The sequence below is a fragment of the Panthera leo genome, chromosome C2, assembly GCF_018350215.1.
Source record: "Panthera leo isolate Ple1 chromosome C2, P.leo_Ple1_pat1.1, whole genome shotgun sequence".
Classification (NCBI taxonomy): domain Eukaryota; kingdom Metazoa; phylum Chordata; class Mammalia; order Carnivora; family Felidae; genus Panthera; species Panthera leo.
Window position 1 is genome coordinate 83,788,966 of NC_056687.1, and position 23,937 is coordinate 83,812,902.

At 39.3% G+C, this 23,937-nt stretch overlaps 2 protein-coding genes across 2 annotated transcripts in view; one reads left to right on the forward strand and one right to left on the reverse strand.

Moving 5' to 3' along the window:
* MCF2L2 (MCF.2 cell line derived transforming sequence-like 2) overlaps positions 1-23,937 on the forward strand; it is a 264,774-nt gene that overhangs the window by 155,972 nt on the left and 84,865 nt on the right. The window contains exon 15 of the mRNA XM_042903055.1: positions 10,840-10,925. Within this exon, the coding sequence (XP_042758989.1) occupies positions 10,840-10,925 (86 nt within the window). The remainder of the gene's footprint in view (positions 1-10,839; positions 10,926-23,937) is intronic.
* On the reverse strand, positions 15,827-17,232 carry B3GNT5 (UDP-GlcNAc:betaGal beta-1,3-N-acetylglucosaminyltransferase 5). The gene has a single exon (XM_042903053.1). The coding sequence runs from the start codon at positions 16,993-16,995 to the stop codon at positions 15,862-15,864; it is 1,134 nt and encodes a 377-aa protein (XP_042758987.1). The 5' UTR covers positions 16,996-17,232; the 3' UTR covers positions 15,827-15,861.

The window sequence follows — 23,937 nt, forward strand, 5'->3', positions numbered from 1 at the left end:
ATGCCACAAGAGTCACTGATACTCACTACAACAAAATCATGCAACAAAATCATGATATGAATTTATCATCATCAGAAAACTCATTTCCAAAAAAGGCATTTCATCTTCTCTGGTGGGGTGATCCTTACTTTACCTCTTAAAAGGAACTAAGTTAAACTTGACAAGCTGGCTGAGGCTCTCAGGGCCATCTGGCAGCTGTGCGGCCATGTGCTAGACTTGTTAATGTGGTCTAGGAAAGCCTGTCAGTGGAGGAGATTCGCTGTGGTTGCTGGCAGTGGTGATGAGGCTAGTTCAGGTTTTTTACGTCACCAGCTGGAAGCTGAAAGCATGACTCACTGGAGCTACTTTTATATCACAGCCTCTTTGGAGCTAGAAAGAAGCCAAAGGCTGAGGAAAATTCCTTTTTCATGAATGTAAACACTCAGGATAAAGGCAGAGAGCTACTGGCTGTGAGCACTAACAAACAATGCTCCTGGACACCTGTTAAAGGGGCTTAAAGTAGCAGAGGCCTTTTTTTTTTAACTTTTAAAAAGTTTATTTATATATTTTGAGGGAGAGAGAGCATGGGCAGGGGAGGGGCAGAGAGAACGGGAGAGAGTGAGAGAGAGAATCCCAAGCAGGCTCTGTACTATCCATCTCATGAGTTGTGAGATCATGACCTGGGCTGAAATCAAGAGTCAGGCACTTAACCAACTGAGCCACACAGGTGCCCCTAGTAGCAGAGGTGCTTTTAGGCTTGCAAGCAAACAGCCTCCTTCATAAAAATTAAAGAAAAAAAAAAAGCCAAGGCTGTAAGTTACAGAATGGAGAGATGAGGGAAGGGTTGCTAACACATTGTACTGGGTGCTGTATGTACCCGGTTTCATTATAAATTCTCAGTATCTTGAGGAAGATGATGAGGAAGGTGATGTTTCCCTTGTTTTATCCATGATGCTGTGGAGACTCTGAGAGGTTGAGTTTCCATAACGGTCACACAACCAGTAAATGGTGGAACTGGGTTTTGAAACATGCAGTTTATTTAATCTAACAGTCACTAACATCTAACTTCAGTCTATTTATTTATAATCTGTTAGCTACTTAGTTTACCTAACTACCAGTTTACTTAATCTCTCATATTCTAAATTTCCTCTTCTGCAAAATGGGGATAAAATAATCTCACAGATGGTTGATTAAAGGAGAAATATATGACTTCAATAATAATAATAATAATAATAATAATAACAATAATAATAATAATAAGGGGTGCTTGGGTGGCTCAGTCAGTTGGGTGTCCACCTTTGGCTCAGGTCATCGTCTCATGGTTCATGGGTTCGAGCCCTATGTTCGGGGTTCGTGAGTTTGGGCTGTCAGCTCAGCCTGGAGCCTGCTTCAGATTCTGTGTCTCCCTCTCTGTCTGTCCCTCCCCCACTTGTTCTCTCTCTCTCTCAAAAATAAATAAATAAACATTTAAAAAAATAGTGATAATAATGTCAACAAAATAAAAATAGAAAATTTTTTAAAATGAGAAATATATGGAAAGTAGTTATTAGCATTATGCCTGACATATAGCAGGGTCTTGGTAATTTTAGTTTCCCACTTAATCCCATGTTTATAAATAGCATATTCTGTGTAAAAGTTGAAAAGAAGCTGAAGGAAGGTCAGATTCAGGTCTTAAATGGGATAGCTTCTCCTAATCTTGAATGTATACCGTTTTGCTCAATGATAGCAGATCAGGCCCCAATTCTGTTCCTTGCTTTCTCACGCCCACAGTTGTCATTTACCTTTCTGATTCTCAACAGGAAAACTGTATGAACTTATAAGCTCATTTCAGTATTCATCCTCTATGATGTTCAAAGTCTAGTCATTCAGAGAATCCACCAAATCCTTGAGGCAGCCCCCAACCAAGCTTTCTGAAGAATTTCTAGAACCAAGGTTGTCAAAGTTTCCTATGTATTGCAGCCCTGAGAAGCTTATTAATAATGCAGATTCTCAAGCTCTACCCTCAGAGATTCTGATTCAGTAGGGCTAGAAAGAAAACAAAATGAAAAGTTTATTTATTTGTTTTGAGAGAGAGAGCGAGAGAGAATATGAGTGGGGGAGGGGCAGAAGAGAGGGAGAGAGAGAGTCCCAAGCAGGCTCTGTGCTGTCGGCACAAAGCCCAATGTGGGGCTCCATCCCACAAACCATGATATCATGATCTGAGATGAAATCAAGAGTTGGAAACTTAACCTACTGAGTGCCCCCAGGAATCTGAAGTTTTAACTTTTAAATTAAAAAAAAATTTTAATTTGGTAACTAGAATACAGGTGGTATAAAGATTGCATTTTTGGGTCACACTGGCTTAGAAGCTATATTTATAGGTCATGAAGACTTGGGTTAAAGGAGAACTCATTAAGGTGGATATGGATCTCTTAGGCTAATATCGAGTCCAATACTTAGTGAAGTGAAGGCATGATTATATTAATCTATGAGAATGTATTTTCACTGAGAGAGCTATATGACAAAGAAGATAATGACAGTGAAGGCCACTGTTGACTTTGCTCTTTGACAAATAAAAAACTGAGATGACTAAAATATTTGATTGGTCCAATCTGGGCATCCTATTCAACTTCATTTAATAGATCTCAAAGCAATTGCTATAGGTCGTATGGAAATAATTCTAACATTGGGGCCTAAACTTAAGGAACTTACAAGTTTCATGAAGGAAATAACGTATTTCCAGTAATTTATAATGTAGAGTAAAATGGCATACCTCCAGGACAAGGAATATAACATGTTAGATGGCAGAAGACAGAACAGTTCATAATAAGGAGATTGGGGATATTTTTACAGAGGAGATGGCATTTGAATTTAACTTTGAAAAATAAATACAACTTTGAAAGGTGGATAAGATGGAGAAGAGAAGCAAAAATGGGGAAGGATATAAAGTCCCAGAAGTCTGAAGGGGCATAGGCTCTTCTGGGAGTGGTTTGAGAAAGATAGACAGGTAGACGAAAACAGGTGGTTGCTGAAGGCTTTGGTTAGGAGTTGTTGCCAGGAAGGGCACCTATGTATTAGAAAGATGACTCTGGTATGACAATGAAGAGTACACTGGAAGGCAGGCAGGCAGACCAGCTGCCAGCAGCTGTTACAGTCTAGATGAGACTCTAATGTTGAGAGCCTACTAATGACAGAGAAAGGGAGATGGGCAGAGCTTATATCTGTCAATCTAGATATTCTTCCCAGTGCCTAGAATACACTAGACTGTCAGAGAAAGTGTGATGGATGAAGGAGTAGATCAAAGCAGAGAAGAAAGAGAAGAGATTATTTAATAGACAGGGAAAAGAAAGAAGATATTGAAAATACTTTGGGGTTTCCATCTTGGATTCCTTATTGGATGAATTTGTTGACTAATATAGAGCACACAGAAGGAACAGTAGGAAGTGAGGACTTATGAAGGCTGAGTCCAACATCTGTAGGGTTTTATAGATCTGCAACAGCAACCCTCGCCTTTTCTTTCTATTAGCTGTAGCCCATCCCCCTTCCCACCAATAAGGGTCAACCAACTGGCCTTAAAGTTATGTGGAAATTATTTGTGAACTAGGTTAGGGACCAAAGATTGGTCTAATAAAGCACTTTACAAACTTGTGGTTTTATTCGTGAGTTAAGATTTACAGACATATACAAATTAAGTTACCCTGACATTTATGCATTGAGGTTAAAATCACATGAAATCAAACAGCTTGAGGGGTGCCTGGGTGGCTCAGTCAGTTAAGCACCCCACTCTTGATTTTGCCCAACTCTTGATTTCCACTCAGTTCATGATCTCACAGCTCATGAGATCAAGTCCCACGCTGGGCTCTGTGCTAACAGTGAAGAGCCTGCTTGGGATTCTTTCTCTTCCTCTATGTCTGCCTCTCACCCATTCTCATGCACACGTATTCTCTCTCCCTCAAAATAAATAAACCTTAAAAAAAAATAAAAAGAAACAGCTTGAGAAAATTCAGGATATATGGGCAACTTCTTTTCAATGTCCTTGACACACTTATTTCCTTCACATTTTCTCGGTTTGGGAATGGAAGAAAGGTATCTTGCAACATGTTTCTCAATTTCTGGATATTTTAAACAGAACTACAGACTTGTAAATCATTGTTAAAACAATGTTACAGTTTTTTAAGAAGACACTCTTCCCATAAACAAAATATTATACACATTGTTTAGCTTTAGTCCATCCTTTAAAAACCAATTTAACCATTGAGAACATTGAACTAATTACTAACAAAACTACCTGGGAAATTCAAGATCTTAGATAAAAGAGATCCTGGAAAATTTTTGAAATAGGAGAAGTTTGCTTTTGGGACCCATTCCCCTATCTTTCTCTAATCATTTCCCATTTCCACAAAGCCTCAGGACTACTCATGCATGTCTCCTCAAGCCTGCCCTTCTCCAAAGGGCATTAGTCTATAAAATGTGCTAAAACCTTCCTCTCCTCTCCTCTCCCTCTTGGAAGCCTCCTCCCAATGTAGCTGATCTGGACTAGAGGCAGGAGAATATCTGAATGAGGTAGTTCATAGCAATGCATGGATGATGAGTGACTGACAGTTCCTTGACTCTTCCGGAAATACTTACCATAAAAAAAAAAAAAAAAAGACTGCCCTGACTGCCCTATTATCCAAAGGCAGTGAGTGGCTTCTTCAGGCAATGAAGAGTAGGAAGATGTGCTGGAAAAGGTCAGTGAGATAGAGCAAACAGGGCAGACAAGCCAGCTAGAAATCTGTTCCCAGGATAGATCTCTAAGTGGTTCCTGTTTTTCAAAAGTTCTTCCTATTCTCTATGTCAGAACCTACTGAATCTGGGGGAAAAAAAAAGACGGGTTCACCTTTTCCCCAGCAGTTCCAGCAATGGAGAGGAAAAGGCATAGCTATCCCTTCCGAAGGCTAACGTTTTTCTCTCTGGGACTTTGTCTGTAAGACCACCCTGGACTGAGGCTGGAAGTTGAATGGCCTTTGGAGAGTTTTCCTTTTCCTTTTTTCCCCACTGTCCTCCCCTACAGCCCACCATTGTATCATTTTTCAATAATTCTTTTTTTTTAAATTTTTTTTAATGTTTATTTATTTTTGAGACAGAGAGAGTCAGAGCATGAATGGGGGAGTGTCAGAGAGAGAGGGAGACACAGAATCTGAAGCAGGCTCCAGGCTCTGAGCTGTCAGCACAGAGCCCGACGTGGGGCTCGAACTCACGGACCATGAGATCATGACCTGAGCCGAAGTCGGATGCTTAACTGACTGAGCCACCCAGGCGCCCCCATTTTTCAATAATTCTTACTTGTCCTACCTCTTCATTGATTTTCTCTGGTTTTCATAATTAATTTGTAATGCTGTAAAATGTTTAAATACTTCTTGTAATGATCACTGTTTATGTTTAAACGAAGAGGGTGGTTCAGCCCCTTATCTGCCTTATTTTTTTCTCACACTGAAGTCAAGAAGCTTCTCTCTCTCTCTCTCTCTCTCTTTCATGTTGGGAGCCCAAGCAGGTCCAAACTCTTGACCCTGAGATCAAGACCAGAGCTGAGATCAAGAGTCAGATGCTTAACTGACTGAGACACCAGAGTAGCTTCTCTTTTTAAGAAATGTGATAATATAAAAAACAATACTTTCACCTTGAGTTACCAGATAGCATCGCTTTTAAAAAGTTGGAACTGAAATTGCTTTCCAAAAATCTGTAAAATCATACAGTGAAATCATTTAACTTCAGGGAAAAACTAATCTGATTCAGTTCAGATTAGTTGCTATCTCTCCTTTGGGGAAGAAAAAATATATTTTAATAATCAATTGAAAATCAACTATTGATACTTTTTTAGAAATGTAGGGACTTTTAAAAAGTTGATTGATACTTTTAAAAAGATATATTCTCCAGAGAAATTTAAATAAAGTTTTTAAATAAAATTCTTTCAAGCTAGGCATTTAGCCTATTTTCCCAGTTTTGAAACACATCTTTTTTCAAAATATGGAGGAAACAAATCAATTAGATTACATGTTTGTTCAGAGGACACAGGAAGTCATCATTCAAGGTGCTCCTAAGAGCACCTGTATATGGGTTGGTGTCACTTTGAAAAGAGGAGAGACTGGAGTAGAAATGGGGGTACAGGGAGTGATGTTGTGTCCAGGGCAGTTGGCAACCTGCCTGCCTTCAGTGCCACCCTTTTTCTTCAGAATAAAACGAACATAAATGGAGAGGGGCTTTTCCACCTGATTGGCTCTCTAATAGGGCCGTTAACGGGTCAATTCCCTTTTAAATCTCCAACTGGCTGAGAAAGTTACCCTCTTTGAGATACCCTAGGGGCAACTCCAAGTCAGGGTTGACTGAAGGGAAACAGGATAGGATTCCACAGGAACTTGTTACTTTGCTTTAAAAAAGCATCATTTTATAATCCAATGAGGTTCCTAAGGAATTTCTAACAAAAAATATAGCAGCAATGGGTGGGTTGGTCTGTGGTCAATTTTCTTGGTCCATTATTTAAAATAAAAGGAACAAAAGGATCAATATCTGGGGAAAAAAGCAAGCATTTATTTAAATATGTGGTCTTCCTTCTAGAGCTTTCAGGAAGCTTATGTTAATTTTTCTTCTCCAAAGTACTCTGGCTACAATTTAGCTTTCATCTCAAAATAGGAAGCAATAGCACCTATGTTGGTATTTGATATTATAAACAGAGGGATGTTTCATAGCCAATTTACACATCTCCCTCATTTTATACAGAAGAATATAGATGTCCAGGCAGCTTACGTGACTTGGCCAACACCTCCAACCTAGTGAGAAATACGGGGTCTGTATTACATGTGAGCAGGTAGGAACTGCCCAGGAATTACTGCAGGTCAGGTGTGCCTGGTGGTTTACATACATTACTTACTTATTTTAATCCCCACAAAGTACATCTTAAAGAGCCAACCATAAATGCCATTTATCAAGTCTTCTTTGTGCTAAGTACTTTAATTCCTTATCTCAAATCACCACAATGACCCTCTGATATAGATACAGTGAGCCCTCTTTTACAGAGAGAGAATTAAGGTGCAGAGAAGTCTTGCCCAAGGCCACTTTTAAATAAAAAGTAAATCAGGGATTCCCACCCAGTCTACCTCTCACATGAAGAATTTGTGTTCTTTTCACTCTGTGAGAGGTTTTTGAATTACAGGTCACAGTGGTGATAGTTGAACTCAATTTGGTGGGCTCACAAACATTTAAAAATAAATAAGAACAGAATACAGCAAGGATAGCCTAATATAAAAATAGAGTGTATCACATTGGTTATATGTATGTCTGGGGTGTGTGTGTGTGTGTGTGTGTGTGTGTGTGTGTGTGTGTGTTTCAACCATTACCAAGCAATTAACTAAATTCTGACACTATCTACCTAGACATAGCATCACATCCCACAAGTTAAGGGCTCAGTCCTATAACATTGCTCCCCCAGCCCCTTCAAAGGCCATTTGAAAAGTCCAGATTGCCATTGGTGCTTCTGACTGACCAGCTATAGATCAGTTTCCCATGACCCCCTCCTTGGGTTCAATTAATTTGCTAGAGTGACTCACAGAACTCAGAGAAACATTTTACTTAGTAGATTACCAGTTTATCTTAAAAGGATACAATTCAGGAATGGCCACATGGAAGAGGTGCATAGGGCAAGGTATAAGGAAGGGACATAGAGCTCTTATGCTCTCTGAGCAAGCCACTACCCACCCCCTATCTCCAAATGTCCACAGACCCAGAGGCTCTCTTTTTGGGCTTTTGTGGAGGCTTCATTACATAGGCATGATAGATTAAACCATTGGCCATCAGTAATTGAACTCAATCTCCAGCCCCCCTCCCCTTCCTGGAAGTGGTGGTGGTCAGGGGAACTGAAAGTTCCAACCCTCTGATTACGTAGTTGGTTCTCCTGGCAACCAGTCCCCATCCTTTGGTGCTTTCCAAAAGTCACCTTATTAACATAAACTCTAGTCTGGTTGAAAGGGGTTTGCTATGCATAACAAAAGACACCTTCATGGCTCCTGTCACTTAGGAAATTACAAGTTTTAGATTTATACCCAAAACAGGACAAGATCAAACACATATTTCTTATTATAAATCACAATATATGTGATTTATGTATGTATATTTTGATGTTTTTCTTGAGGGGCATGGTCAGACTTTGAAAGCTACTGCATCAGAACACAACTAATCTGTCTAAACCTTAGCAAAACTTTGGTATACAGTATAGTTAACTACCTCCCTGCAGGTTATTAAAGCAGTACCCAGATCTGCTGTGGATCCTTCCCATCACATTCTCAGTGGCAACAGTGTTATATTTCATCAAAGTTGATTGACAGAGGACTCTTTCTCTACCCTGACACCAGCTGTCTGAGTCTATAAATCAGTAGGACATCATCATTCATTGTAAAAGATGATAGTCCATACCTACACACCTTGGGTCATTGTTATTTTCTGTCGTTAGGTTGTCATGAAATAAAAGACCCTACAGTCTACCACACTTACAATAGACCGAAAGTTGGATAGAGCACAGTTCATTTTATAAACAGTAGCAAATATACAGTAAGAGGAAGTTCTGTTAGTAATGGTGGTTACTCTTTATGCAGGTCCTATATTACATGTTGAGGATCCAAAGACAAATAAGGCTAGAGCTCAAAGTCCAGCAGGTGCTTCAGGCACAGTAACGTCACAGGGGAGGAACAAGAAGCGGATGCAATGTAACATTAACCACCATAGTAATTAGTTCAACATTATATAGAAAATGTGAAGAAAGAGCTTTGGTAGTGTGGCAAAAATAACTAGATTGGTTTGAATCCAGGGACCACTATTTACTTCTGTATATTGACTGAAATGAGAAATCTATACTAGTATCTGATCAAATATGTGTAATAGAGGGAACTAAAAATTTAGATTCTTAGTGAAATGATATCTTACTTTAAAAGAAGATTCTATTATATATTTTTTAATTGTTTAATGTTTATTTATTTTTGAGAGAGAAACACACAGAGTGTGAATGGGGGAAGGGACAGAGAGAGAGGGAAACACAGAATCCGAAGCAGGCTCCAGGCTCTAAGCTGTCAGCACAGCTGTCAAAGTGGAGTCAGCTTGGGATTCTCTCTCTCTCTTTCTCTCTCTCTCTCTCTCTCCCTCTCTCTCTCTCCCTCTCTCTCTCTCTGCCCCTCCCCTGTTCTCTCTCTCTCTCTCTCAAACAAATAAATTAACTTAAAAAAAAAACAAAATATGAACTTAGAATTTAAGATTGCCCTTGTATTTTAGAGCTGAATGCAAAACTTGTATCCCAAATAGTCCATTATTTTTTAGCTTGCTTTCTGGAAAGATTTCTCCCAGATTTGGGAGGATATCTATGAAAAAGATCAAAGATCCATGCTTTTCTTTCATTCGTTCAGCATTTTTGAATTGCTGTTTCTGTGGATGGCATTGTGCATAATAATTAAAAAAAAAAAACCCACCTTGACTGCTTTCTGTTAATCCAGAGAGAGACCTCTCTTCTTGCATGGTGAACAACTAGCTGAGAGCCTATCACTCTCACCTGTTTATCAGACTTCTCATCTGTTCCTCAGTCTGGGGAAAACTGTTCATTTTCCAGCTCTAATTTACATAGAATCTTTATGTTTACTCATTAAATTTCTTGAACAATACTTTGGCAAGAGGGCCCTTTCAAAATCTTTCCCTTTTATGACAGTGTAAAATAATTCATTTAAACAGAACTTGGCAAGCAGGAAGAATTCAAATGCTGGCTAATTATCTACTTGTTTGTTATTAGTCAATACCTTTACGCTACACTGGTTGCTATCAGTATTATACAGATTTGCTTCCTTGTTAAAATGGCATTTTCTTGAAAGCAAAATGAGCAGTTTTGCCTCTTTTTGACAACTAAAGGCCTAATATTATTCTGAAAAAGAGCCACAGCCCTCTGTGGTGGATAGTGCCATGGGGTCCGTGTTGTAGAGGAGGAAATCAAGCCAGAGAGGTTCAGTGAGCTTGCCCAGGGTCTCAGAGCTGACAGGTAGTGGAACACAGTTTCTGATCAGCAGCTGGCTTGGAGCCAGGTGACCAGTCTGCACACCTGAGGAACCACCTGCTTTATGACGCAGTGTGATAGACTGGACCTGCGATTACCAGCCTGTGAAAAGTGGACTCTGGGCTTACCTCATCTCTGTCTTTAAGCTCACTTTCTGGTCTTGGGTAGGTTGCAACTTCTCCGGATCTTGACTTCTTACCCCGAAAGGAAAAAAAAAAAATGGAGATATTGAGGCAAATGATCTCTTTACTGTTCCCTTTAGCTCAAACTCTGAATCTTTATTGCAAGTCAACTGGGGGAGGGGAAGGAGTACAATATTAATGACCATACATTATTAAGGAAAAAGGATACTTGCTTTTGGGAAAGATATTTTTGGGGCACCTGGGTGGCTCAGCCAGTTAAGCATCTGACTTCAGCTCAGGTCATTATCTCACGGTCTGTGAGTTTGAGCCCCACATCGGGCTCTGTGCCAACAGCTCAGAGCCTGGAGCCTGCTTCAGATCATGTGTCTCCCTCTCTCTCTCTGCCCCTCCCCCACTGGCACCTGTCTCTCTCAAAAATAAAATAAAAACATAAAAAAATTTAATATATATTAAAAAAAAGATATTTTTGATGTTTCTAAAGAAAGCGTGAAAGGCAAACTGTAACAGATCCACAGAGGGGTTGAGAAAAACCCAAGAAAGAAAAAGATGAGAGACTGGACATGGTGCCCATCTAGAAAACTCAAAACAAAAACAAACATAACAAATAAATTGGGGGAAAGAAAAACATAGAGCTCCCAAATAAGACAGACTATTTTACCAAAGTTTCTTTCACTTCAGAATGAAGAAATACTGGAAAGCAGTCACGATGGGGCAAACCCTGAGCCAGAGCAGCTTGACGGCCCTGCACATCTTTCCCCCTCCAGGTAAGATTCCAGATCCCTGGTAGGAGTCGTTTGAACCCCTAGAGGTGGTGGGGAAGGAGGGGAGGGTATCCTCTGTTTTAAATCTTGTCACTCATTTTTCCCAGATAAAATCACATATAGTTTTCTGTAACCTTCACGTGTATACTGAGAATAAACCCATGGATCTCATAAAAGCAACAAGCAAGAGCTGAAAATGATATAAACCAAGTTCCAAGGATACTCAGTATTTTAAAAGATGAATTATCAAGAAAATAGTAAATGTAAACTAATGTTGATATTGATTGACTTATTGGTTTCAAAGCATTTAAAGGCAATAGGTTCCCTGAACACACAATTTATACAAATTTAATGCTATGTTTGGACTACAGGAAAGTGTTCACATGTATGTGAATACTCAGCAGTTCAGAAAGCCTAAATTAGGGTGGTAAAGACCAAAAACATCAGGAGAAACTCATTTAAAAATATCTTTTTTTATACTCAAAATCCCATCATTAGCTCTATTCTCCCAATCATCACATTGTTTATCTCCACACCATTTGACTTACTGACTTATGAACCACTTTTATCCCTAGGGACTGTCATAATGCTTAGCTCTTAGCAGGCCTCCAAAATATGCCTGTAGAATAAATGAACCGATGTCTTTAGGAACTTGCTGCTTGATTAAAGCCCATATTAGTTTAATTAGACTACTTTATACTCTTTCACTTTAAGGTGTACTCAAGGAAACGTGGGCTTGTACTAATTGAAATGTTATCTCTGAGTTATGGTAAATGGCCCATGTCAGCATATCTGAAAGTATCTTTAGTTGGGTGGTCTCTGAAAAGCGCCAAGTATTGACAATGTGTTCTGTTGTCCTGAAGAGACAGTACCTCTCTTGGGACGTTTCTATCACTACAACTCATGCCTACTTTTATGATTCTAATTTCCTTTTTCAAAAATTGTAATTTTACTCTTATAAGAATCTTAAATGGGTCCCTTAAAGTTAATTGATGAATTCTTGTATTAATTTATAGTAGACCATTAAATCATACATCTAATGGGAAATATAAAGGAAAAAAGTGACAGCATTTAATGAAACAAAAATATCTTTATGATTCTTGCAAAAGAACTTTGAGAAAATGAAAAATTAGCTAGCGGGTTAAGCAGGGTGATAGGAGAGTCTAACATTACACTAATGTTTTTGCTCTACTACCAGCTTTTTATAAATCTTTAAGATCACTACTCTTTGCTGCAAGAACTTAATCTCTGCATATTTCCTTATTCATTTCTGTTTCGTAGATTTGAGTTTTTATGCATAACTCATACAAATTTGTTGGGGTTAGATGATAGGTACAATGTGCCTGACACAGTAAGCACCCAGATTTTGTTGAATGAATTATAAGCTTTTCCAGAGTATAGGTAAAATGTTATACCAGACAGTGTCCACCACTAAGGGCTCTGAATAATTAGTCTCTTTTCATATTTGGAATGACTTGCCAGAAAAATATTTCTTTATTATAGTTGAAAAATATATAAGAATTTCAAGTACAATGTGATAGCACTACCTTCAGAACTTCTATTTTAGCCAGGAAAAAGCACATGAAACAATTAGTAGGTAGCACAATTATATATGTGATAAAGTATATATTTTGGGAGGAGGGCAGGGAGAGATGCTTAATTGAAGAGCACAGTTAGGGCTGGATTTTCAAGATTTCAACAGGAACAGGAGAAATGGTGTTCCTGGCAAGGGAAACCAACTTACACAAGATATGGTCATGAGTGAGATTTATGATTGACGATAGTGGCAGTGGGGAAAATAAAGCTTCAGAGAATAAAGAAGGAAAGGAAAATTGCATAAGGCCTGGAAAACCAGGTAGAAGAGATTAGATTTGATGCTTGAGACAGTAAGGAGCCTTTGAGGTCTGGAGCAAAAAATATCTACAACCAAAAAATTCAGATGCTTCCAAGTTTTAAAAACATATATAGATTGAATCACACCATATCTTAGGCTAAGAATTGAGCAGGAATCAGGTGAAAAGGAGATGAGAACACACTATGTACAAATACACTGAAGCAGCATTCAGACAGAAGCAGGCCTAAGAACATTCCTGGCATTAAAAGACTCGAGCTAAATTTGAGTCTACTTTCTGACACCTCATGATATCACATAAAAGGAAAATATGACCCTTTCAAATGACGTCTTACGGCACCATGGCTATAGTTTCTTATTTCATCCTTTCCTGAACAATCCATTAGAAGAGAAGAATTCCCCCAACTTAAACATTCCAGCATAATTCATTTAACAGACAAAAGAAGCATTTAGGTGTCCATAGCAGAGGACATGATAATCCTCTGTCCTGAGCACAGCAGCAGGTTTGAACAGCAACAGCATTAATGTTGTGTACTGCAGGCCTGTCTGACATTAAACAGAACAAGTTGATTATACAGACAAATGGTGTTCACACGGGAGTTTTAAAAGTTTGTGAAAATACACAAACTTTTGGAAAAAGTTTATTGGAAATCACAGATTTATGTTTAAAAACTCACTAATTATTTTTGCCATACAAGAGCAAAATTCAAATAATATAAATATTTAACATACTGGTATAAAATTAATAACATGGAAAAAAGATGCAAACCACCCAAGAGGTAAAAAGTTTTTAGCAATAACACTGTGTACAACCATCATCTACTCAAGTGACCATCCAGGCTGATAGTTTATTTTCCCTTTGTTGACGATTTTTGAGACAGCCTTGCATTAGAGCACCAGAAAGTTTTTTCCTTCTTTTTTAAAAGGCTGGAATCCTTTTATTTACAAATATTCTTTTCAGTACTTTAATGAAGGAAGCATCTAGCAATTTCCTTCTGATTAAAAAAGGAAGTGCCTTCATATTTCCTTTAAATTTAAATCTGTTCCATTCTATTCTAAGCAAAAGATGAACACAGTTGAGGAGAGCTCTTTTGCAAATAAATAATTGTTTCACAAAAGTATCCTGTAAACAAGATCATTTCAATGGCCAGAGAGACACTTAGTTTTCAACCAATGGAAAATTTAAACGCTGACAAGTATAGATACACAGGGTATGTATGGCCCAGAGTCAAATGGTTATTAAAGAATCAACTAATAAAAATTAATTATAAAACACCTTTGTCAAAATGTGCTTTTGTTATCTACAGGTTTTAAAATTGGTCAGAAAATTTAAACCGTAATGATCTAAAAACACTGACCCTGCTCTGAAAATTACCTACAAACCTAGAATGGTCAACACTGTAGTTTTGACAGGAGTAAAAATTTTAAATTATCTGAGCAATCAATGTAAACAAGCCTCAATTTTCAAAATAGAAAAAAAAAATAACAAAAGGATTTCTGTAAACATTAAAAAGCTGTCTGCAAAACATTACAGTATATGTCATCATCCAGTTGTGTTTACCAAAAATTCTTTTAGCTTTGTCTTCTTTTGCATGTTTCAAACACCATCGAATGAAATGAGACATCTTAGTTTTCCTTAACAAGCACCTCTGCAGAGAGGGGTTTCATAATCAGTTCAACTGCTTTTGCTGGAGTCACCATTTGGGCCTTTGTACGATCCCTGTGACAACAGACACCATCTAGTTCTTTCTGTAGGGGGGGAGGCAGTCACATCCTGGCCACATTTTTATCCTGCTCTGTAAAATAAATGCAACTTACTCTTTTAGATCTCAGCCACCTGTCTTTGAATATGAAGACCTTGCAGCTTCCCAAATATCTTAAACCTCATTCTGGTGACCTCTCTATCACTTTCATTCTGCTTTCACATTTGAAAAATTTCCAAGTTGACGATACCTCTGCTAGTTATTTTGATGAAATAATTGATTTTTTTAAGATAGGATAGCTTTGATCTGATGTTGAATACTCTCAATTTTAAAATCTGAACTTGGAACAAAGTCCTGTGGTTCATGAGACCTTCTTGGGGAAGGTTAGGCTAATCTTAGTCATCCTTACAATAATTTCCACACTAAGAATTTTATTTTATAAATTATAGAAAAGGGGAAAACAGGCTTTTAATGTTCTTTCTTTTTGAAGTCTTCTCCATTATTATATTCCTCTGTGCAAACTACTTTCAAATAACTACCTTAAAAACAGACTGATATTGAATATTTTAAAACCAGCTCAAAAATTCGTTAAATTAAAATTGGCTTATTTGAATTAGTAATGATTTCTCCCTAGAGAAGGACCCTGTGGGTAACAAGCTGCCCATGATTTGTGTCATTTCTAGTAATCAAAAAATCCACATGAAATACCAGTCAGGGCAGAGCAAATAACTTCTCAAATTTCACATTAAACTTTGAAAGAAAGATATAAATATGTTTTAAATGACTCTACCACTATCTAGGTAAATTAGCTACACCGATGTGACAATAAGTGACTTGGCTGTTTTATAAAGAAATCGTGTACATTTTTCTAAATCTCCTCGAAGAACAGGAACTTTCTTTTACCAGGTTCAAGTACTTTCTCCTATGGCGATCTTCTCCTGCCTCTGTCTCCCCCTAGTCAAGTGCTCTGTAATAAAAACTAACTTGTAAACCTGGTCCAACAATATATTCATTTCTCCGAAATGTGCTATACATTCACTTGGTATTTTCCGAAAGCAGTTATTCTAAAACCAAGGCACCTTAATAACTTTTCTACGCCTCAAATACACACGTGGCATTAAGTGAGAACTTGACTTTCCCTTTAGTTTTGTCTTCATAAACCTTTTCTGTATATAAATTCCTTGAAATGAATTTAGGCAATGAAGTAGATAAGTTCTACTGAATAGCTTCTAGAATCAAAGAAACATTCTGATAGACTGTTTTCAAAATATTTCTTTGTTGTTTTTTTTCATATTCATTTCACCTAAGGTATTGACAAACATCTAAAGGTTTTTCATCCAGGTTTGGCTCAGTGACAGTGAAAACACACAACATTCAAGTACTGTTAGACGAAGGCAGCCCTGCAAGGATATGTGTCCACATAGGTCAATTTGCAAAGGAGAACTATCTTAATTATCCTGCAATATATTTGACCAAAAAAACCTTTTGAAATCATTTTTACTTTAGGATCTGTAGCATGCTTCCAAAGGTCCTGAAGGTCTTGTACGTGTCCATGAGATGTCATCATTTTATCGTAGATGCAGGGATGATAAGGAGTTTTACCTTCCCCAGAGAAAAACACATGGTGTTGTGGTACAATCCCCATTTTATTGGCACAGATGCCCATGAACACATCGTCTATGTAAAGACTGGACTTAAGTGTCTGTGATGCCTCATGGACTTTGGCGGCTACATCACTGGAGATCACATAGGCAGCTCCAGCAGTATAGTCAGGGTAAGCCGGCCACTGGTACATTTCATAGGGGACATAGTACTTGCTGCGTTTGTCTCTAACGGGAGGAGCACCACGGTGAACCCGACCAATCCAAAAGTCCTGAACACCAATTTTTTCTAAACTTTGAAGGTATTCAATAAGATTCGGCATATGAATAAATATGTCATCATCAGCAGTCATAAGGAATTTGGCATGTGGACAGAAGCTATTTGCCCAACTGAACTGCAGAAGTAACTTAAGAGTAAGGTTATAGAAAGAATCAGCAAAGTCTTGCTGAATTATATCACTGTACATTTGATCTTCCCAAACCAGTTTTCTTTGCAGTTCTTCTCTTGTCAGTGGGTTAGAAGGTGTTCCTAAAGCAAACAAAGTTTTGATGTTGGCATTAAGTTGAGACTGAACATACTTCTCATTGCCCCATGTTTTTCTAATTGCAGAACGTCGATCATAGTTTTCAGGAGCAGTCTTTACAAACAGTAAAAGGAGGATGTCTTGTGTTCGACACTTCTCCTTGTGGTTAATCAAGTACTGGTAGTGAGCAGCCCCGTCTGTGCTGTGTTTAAGAGACAGGCTGTCATTCACAAAGTCATAGCTATTTATGAGGTATCTGTAAGAGTAGGACTTCATATGGCTCACAATGTGATTATCAATTGGTCCCCAAAAAAACATGAGGCTTAGTATAAAACAAGTGGCAAATAACTGAACAAACTGCCATTTTTTTACTCTTCTGCCACTAACAAACATTCTGACGTCCACGCAGGTCTGTTTTTATTTAGGATTGGTTTTCAATGGGCGCTTGCTTCTTCGAAACCAGAGAACTTTGTATCTTGTAGAACAGATGTCCATCTTAATACATGTTAGTCATTAAAAAAGTAGGAGCTTCTTGTTTCACAAAATACTTTCTTTCAATGCCATTTTTTCTGAGATTGCGAAAGAATGGAACACACTGTAGAATGAGGACACTGGTGTGTCAACATTTTTCCACACTGACATCCTTCATTAAGTTAGGTGATTGGCCTCACATGGCCATTCCATGTACTTCTTTTTGTGGAAGTGAAGTGGGACCTATCAGAGTCAGGAAGAGAAAAGATGACAAGTGAATGGGCTACAGCATTACCAGAAAGAAAGAAACTACTTTTCATTCCTTAAAAACAAAATGTCACCTGCCTGATGTGGACAAAAGGTGAGGAGGCAGCTAGGCTTTAGCAGAGGCATACAGATATTTATTTTGGCTGGGAGGAGTACAAGGAAAGGGAAAGAACCACTCTCTCTACTGTCCTCCCATTCAGAATACGGAGACCCTCTTCTTGACCTTAAAAAATAAAAAGGCCTCCCAAATGGCTATCATCCTCCTATATACTTAAAGTTCAAAATCCCAAATGGGTGTGTCCATTGATTTGCATATTGATTTGCAGTACCGTCAGGAGGAAAGTAGCTGCAGGCACACCTTGTTTTATTGTGCTTCATTTTATTACACTTTGCAAATACTGCATTTTTTACAAGTTGAAGTTTTGTAGCAACCCTGTGTCGAGCAAGCGTTGTCATTTTCCCAACAGCATTTGCTCCCGTCATGTCTCTGTGTCCTATTTTGGTAATTCTTGTAATATTTCAAACTTTTTCATTACTATATTTGTAATGGTGATCTGTGATCAGTTGATTGTGACTCAGTGAAAGCTGAGATGATGGGTAGCATTTTTTAGCAAAAAAGTATTTTTTAATTAAGGTAGGTACATTTTTTAGACATAATGTTATTGCATACCTAATAAATTACAGTATAGTGTAAACATAATTTTTATATGCACTGGGAAACCAAAAAATTAATTTGACTTGCTTTATCATGGTATTTGTCTTATTGTGGTAGTCTAGAACCAAACCTGCAATCTCCAAGGCGTGCCTGTATATAGTTCAAGGCAAAATAGATGGATGATGAAAAGAAAGTTCATAATAGTTAAAATTCATTAAAGCCTGCCCCAGACAAGGCAGGACTAAGAGTAAGACTTTTTTTTATTTAATTATTATTTTATTTTTATTTTGAGAGAAAGAGAGAGCAGGGGGAGGGGCAAAGAGACAGAGAGAGAATCTCAAGCAGGCTTTGTGCTGTCAGCACACAGCCCAACGTGGGGCTTGATCTCAAGATTGTGAGATCATGACCTGAGCTGAAATCAGGAGTTGGATGCTTAACTAGCTGAGCCACCCAGGCGCCCCAAGAGTAAGGTGTTTTTTTTTTTTAAAATCAAGGTTCATAATCAAGGAGTCGAGATATGTGTTCAAAAGCATAGTCCAAACTCTCACTAACCAAATGACATTGTGAGCCCCAAATCTATATCGTCATCTTTTTTCTGTTCTTTTTCATTTGGAAATGCCTCAAAGTTAGCATGTTCAAACCAGGAATGCCCTGTCTTTGTAGTCAGGCAATTTGAACACCAGGTCTGGCTCTTTTATTTTCCTGTATCATGTATCTAACCCAGAAGTCTGAAAAACTGAAATAACACCATTTAGCTCAGAGTCTTTATGCAAGTTAAATGGGAATATCCATAGATATATACATAGAGGGAGGTAGGCAGATAATTACCTGGCACACAGGGGTACTCACATGCCATTTCTAGCCCATTTTTCTGTCTTCTCCACTAAAATCTGCTGTTCCCATTTTCTCTTTCTCTGTCTGACTGCACTTCATGCATCTATGCCAGATATCTGAAAGTCGTCCTTTTCCTCCATTCCATATCCAGTTCTTTAATCCTGTGAATTGCTTTTTCTGAATCTCTCTTCACCCCTTCATGTCATCATCATTTCTCACCCAGACTAGTGCAGCAGCCAAAATGATTCCTGACCCACGCAGCCTCTACCCTACAGAGTGACCTTTCTAAAACTGGTCCACCATGACCAGCCAAACCAAAAGGTGACGGTACTGATACTGATACATCCTTTAGAGTAGTTAACCCCCTTCAGAAGCTCTCTACTAGTTGTCAGTACCAAAGTGCTGGCTGAAAGCTCAGCCATGCTTGCTATTTCATCCATGGCAGCCTTTTACCAGCAGTCCTGTGGCCTGGCAAGCCCTGCTCCCTTGCTAACAAGGTTCATAAGAAGTATACTAGTGCTCACTAATCTCTGCAGGCAACATCCTCTGGGAAACCTGAATTGAGGCCACACCCTCCTCCCACCAAAGATTTTTCTTATCTGTATTACCACAGCAATTCTTGCACCCATCTTCCTAGACTGACTTTTTATTTAACTGCTTCCTCCATTTACACTGTGAATTCCAGGATGTAAGGCACGATGTCGTAGATACGCTAGCTTCAGGTCAGTGTCCGACACCTAGGAGGCATTCTCTGAATGTCAGTGCTAAGAACTGTGGTGGGGTGGAGCCACTTTCACTCAAACAGCTGGTCACTTGGGAAGAACTAAGGTCAGGAGGCCCAGTCAGTCACATGTCCTCCCTTTTCTGACACAACTAGGAGATGGTACCGCCCTTCCTCAAGGACTCTATCCTCCATGCTTATCCAGAAGTAAGACATATCCTTTGCCTGAAGAAGTAGGCTCTCCCCTCAGGGGTGACATACCAGTCTCCTGAGCTTTCAACAGACTGACAGGGAAAAGACCACGCAAGCCCTGCTCAGTCCAGGCTGGCTGGGTAGCTGAGACCACATCACAAGCCCCAGGGAAAAGGCCCTGCTGTTGTGCCCAAAGGTCTCAATCTCAAGTCCCCTGCCCTTTAGCCCTGAAGTGAAACCAACTGCAGCACCGACAGCACCCTGCCCTGTTGGCCTAACCTTGGCAACTTTAGGCCTTTTGCATCCAGCTGTATTACCTATCTCCCAAGGTTACTTCATTGAGGGGTGATAACAGCAAAGGCCAGGCATGCAAAAGTCCAAGGAAATGGGAGACCAGAGCCAACCCTCCCTGAGACTTTGTCCAGAGATAATCATCTTATTCCCTAGGGCACAGGTTTTAAAACTTGGGTGCCACTCAAGAAGTCACAACCGGGGTGCCTGGGTGGCTCAGTCTGTTAAGCCTCCAACTTCGGCTCAGGTCATGATCTCTCTGTTTGTGGGTTCGAGCCCCGTGTCGGACTCTGTGCTGACAGCTCAGAGCCTGGAGCCTGCTTTGGATTCTGTGCCTCCCTCTCTCTCTGCCCCTCCCCTATGTGTTCTCTCTCTCTCTCTCAAAAATAAATAAATGTTAAGAAGTCACAACCAAGGGGTGCCTGGGTGCTCAGTTGGTGGAGTGTCTGACTTTGGCTCAGGTCATGATCTTGCAGTCTATGAGTTCAAGCCCCGCATTGGGCTCTGTGCTGACAGCTTGGAGCTGGGAGCCTGCTTCAGATTCTGTGTCTCCATCTCTCTCTGTGCTCCTCCCCTACTCATGTTCTGTCTGTCCGTCTCTCTCTCTCTCAAAAATAAATAAACATTAAAATAAATAAAAAGAAAAAGAAGTCCAACCAATATTTAAGAAAGAAAAAGAAAAAGAAAGAACAAATTAGGAATGGCATAGTGTACTGAAAGTAGTGAGTATAAGTATCATTTTGTGAAACTTTAAGTTTTATGTATATGTGCCTTCAGGTTGTAATGTAAAATGCATTTTTTGGTGTGTGCTTTACCATCAAAAGAGCAAGAAATACTACTCTAAGGGATAGATCAATATCAATATCAATATCAGTAATTTCCCTTCTTTGTTTGGCTGGTCATGGTGGACCAAATGCTCTGGAGTAGAGTGGAAGAGACCGTGGAAAACATCAGTTTCTGAGGGTGGCATCTGCCTAAACTTTGCAAAATCCCTTTCATTGGTGGGACAGGGTACTTCCTCTTGGTTTCAACAGTGCTCACTTAGATAAGGGACCATCTATAAAGGCAGATATCCCCTTCTGCCTCCTCCATGATACATATTAAAGGAACTGGAGGCTTAATGCAAAGCAACAGAGAAATCTTAAGGGCAGATTTTAAGACCACATACGTGTTTAAGAATTCTAAGTAAATTATCAGTTGAAACTAATCTGCAGTTTCTATTCCAATAGACCCGGGAAAGGAAACAAAGAGGAGAGTAACCTTTGGAACCCCAGGCAAAACTAGCTTTCCATTTCTGAGCCCCTGTACTTGTAATATTTCAATACCAGCTCGCTTTGTACCTATTCCCAGTTGTTTACAAGTCTGAGCTTCTTGCTAGACAATCAGCCCACAGGCCTAACTCCTCCAGCACCCACATGCACACTTGACTCACAGAGGCCCTAGTATCTCTCCAATGAATGGGGCCTATTACTCATCTGGCTAGTGTATTCTGTTGCTAACATGCATTTTAGCAGCCAGCCCATAGCATGCATTTTATCCCCCTGCTCCCCACCCCCGCCACATAGGTATTTGCTTTATTTTCCTGTATTTCTTCAACTGTTCCCAATTGACCTCAAGGAGTCAAAACAGTTTGTAAAAAATGACAAAGAACCTGTCACAGAGCCAACAATCTACAGTACTTACTTAGGTTCAGAACAGCCTATGAAATGCTAAAACAAAATTTCTCCAACCTCAGCAGCTTGAATTGTTTAGCCATCATTTATATCAGTCAAAACCAAACTCCATGGTAGTACTGATCTGATGAGGGGAAGATTAGGAGAGGTGAACTACTCTTTTACGGTACCCACTTCTCTTTTATAACAAAAGAGCACTCAAACTCCTCCAAATTGAACACAGTTAGTAGGCAGTCTCGCCCAACCAAAAGCAAAATGCACCTCCATGGTCTAAATCCATTAATTGCAACCAAACAGTGTTGCCCCAGATCTGGCTTTGCTGATGGATACCACACACATGCAATCGATGCTCACTCTTCTGGTTCACACGGTCTTTTTAAAGATTGTCTAAAGCACATCTTCTAGCTTCTGTATTCCAAGTGCAGGGGAGGAGACTGCAGAGAAACCCACAGGCCTGCCTGACCTGGAGAAAGAAAATGCTGGGCCTTACAGGAAACAAAAGATCCCAATAATGCATGTGAGCTCAGTAACCATCCACAGCAGAACGCTGTGCCTGCAGCTTCCTTTGTGTGCCCGTGTTCCAGCTCAGGCACCAGGCCACAGGCTGCAAACTCCAGGGCTACCCCCACGTGGGGCCAGGTTCATTGTGTAACCTCGGGCAACTCTCACTGCACTCTGATTTGGTGACTTCATCTGCAAACTGGGGGTGAATGTCCATGTATTGTTACCGAGGGGATATAAAAATTACAGATGGCTTCAGAGTCGGCTGTAAATAGGAAACAAGAAAGACCATGAGAGAGAACAGGACAAAGAACTGCTTAGAGGGAAATATAGACAATCCCTGACTTATAATTTTTTTTTATTTTATTCTGGTGTGAAAGCCATATGCATTCAGTAGAAATTGTACTTCAAATGTTGAATCCTGATCTTTTCCCAGGCTAGTGATATGCCATAGGATACTCTTTCATGATGTGGGCAGCAGCAGTAAGCTGCAGCTCCCAGTCAGCTAGGCAATCATGAGGGCCAATAACCAATACACTTAGACAACCATTCTGTTTCTCACTTTCAATGCAGTATTCGATTAAGTGAGCTCTTCAACATTTCAGCATATAATACACTTTGTGTTAGATGATTTTGCCCAACTGATATAAATGTTCTGAGCACATTTAAGGTAGGCTAGGCTAAGATATGATGTTTCCTAGTTAGGTGTATTAAATGCATTTTTGACTTCCAGTATTTTCAATGTACAGTAGGCTTATTGGGATGTAACTCTTTCCTAAGTTGAGTAAGATTTGTATGCAAATCTTTGGAATATAACTTGGGGTTGCTTCTATTTGGATTGAAAAGAAGGAACAGATACCCTTAGTATTCTCTTTCCTGATAGAAGTAGTCAGAAGAGTAAAGAATAGAAGTAGAATAGGAACATCAGAAAAGAAGGTTGCTGACCCTACCCCAAATGCTTTTCAGTCTGGGAGCTGTGCCCCACAGTTACTCAAGAATATTTCTTCACAAGACAGCTCTTTAAACTTTTCTGGAAAAAAAGCTACAGACTACAAATTACCCTAAATGACCCCTGATTTTTTTTTTTTTCTACTTTGGTCTTGCTGTTAACCCATTTCTTTGTTGAGTCTACTTTAGTGATCCTAAAATATTATGCAAAACCTGATATAAATTTTGAAGTTTTCATCAAGATAGCGGGGTCCGTACTTTAAGTTCAAGTCAAACAACCTCAGTGTTCAAAGTTTCAAGAAATCCTACAAGTATGTGAGCATTTGCTATGGAATAGTTATGCCAAGCATGGTGGGAATCATGTATTAGTATTTTATGGCCTCCTATCAGAAAGCATCTACAATCTATTTGAGACAAGACTCAGTGCCCACATGAAAACCCAGTTCCCACGGACAACAATCAGCAGATCACAGCAAAGTGCAGACAGTGTGTCAGCGCTAATTTAGACAATACCAACTACAGGCAAAAAGGTGTGCCCCTAATAGTAGAGATCAGTGACAGCTGGATAGGAGGGCCTGAAGATGAACAGGATTTAGGTGGTTACAGGAAGAGAAGCAATCTGTTTCAGGCAAGAAAGGAAAAAAATAACAATATGGCAAATACTTGAGACATAGGCATGTATTTGAAAGCAGAGAGATTGGGGCCAGCTTATGGAGAACTTTGAAAATGAGACAGAGGAGTCAGTGTGTGCCGGGGGCAGCAAGAAGTCACAGGAGTTTCTG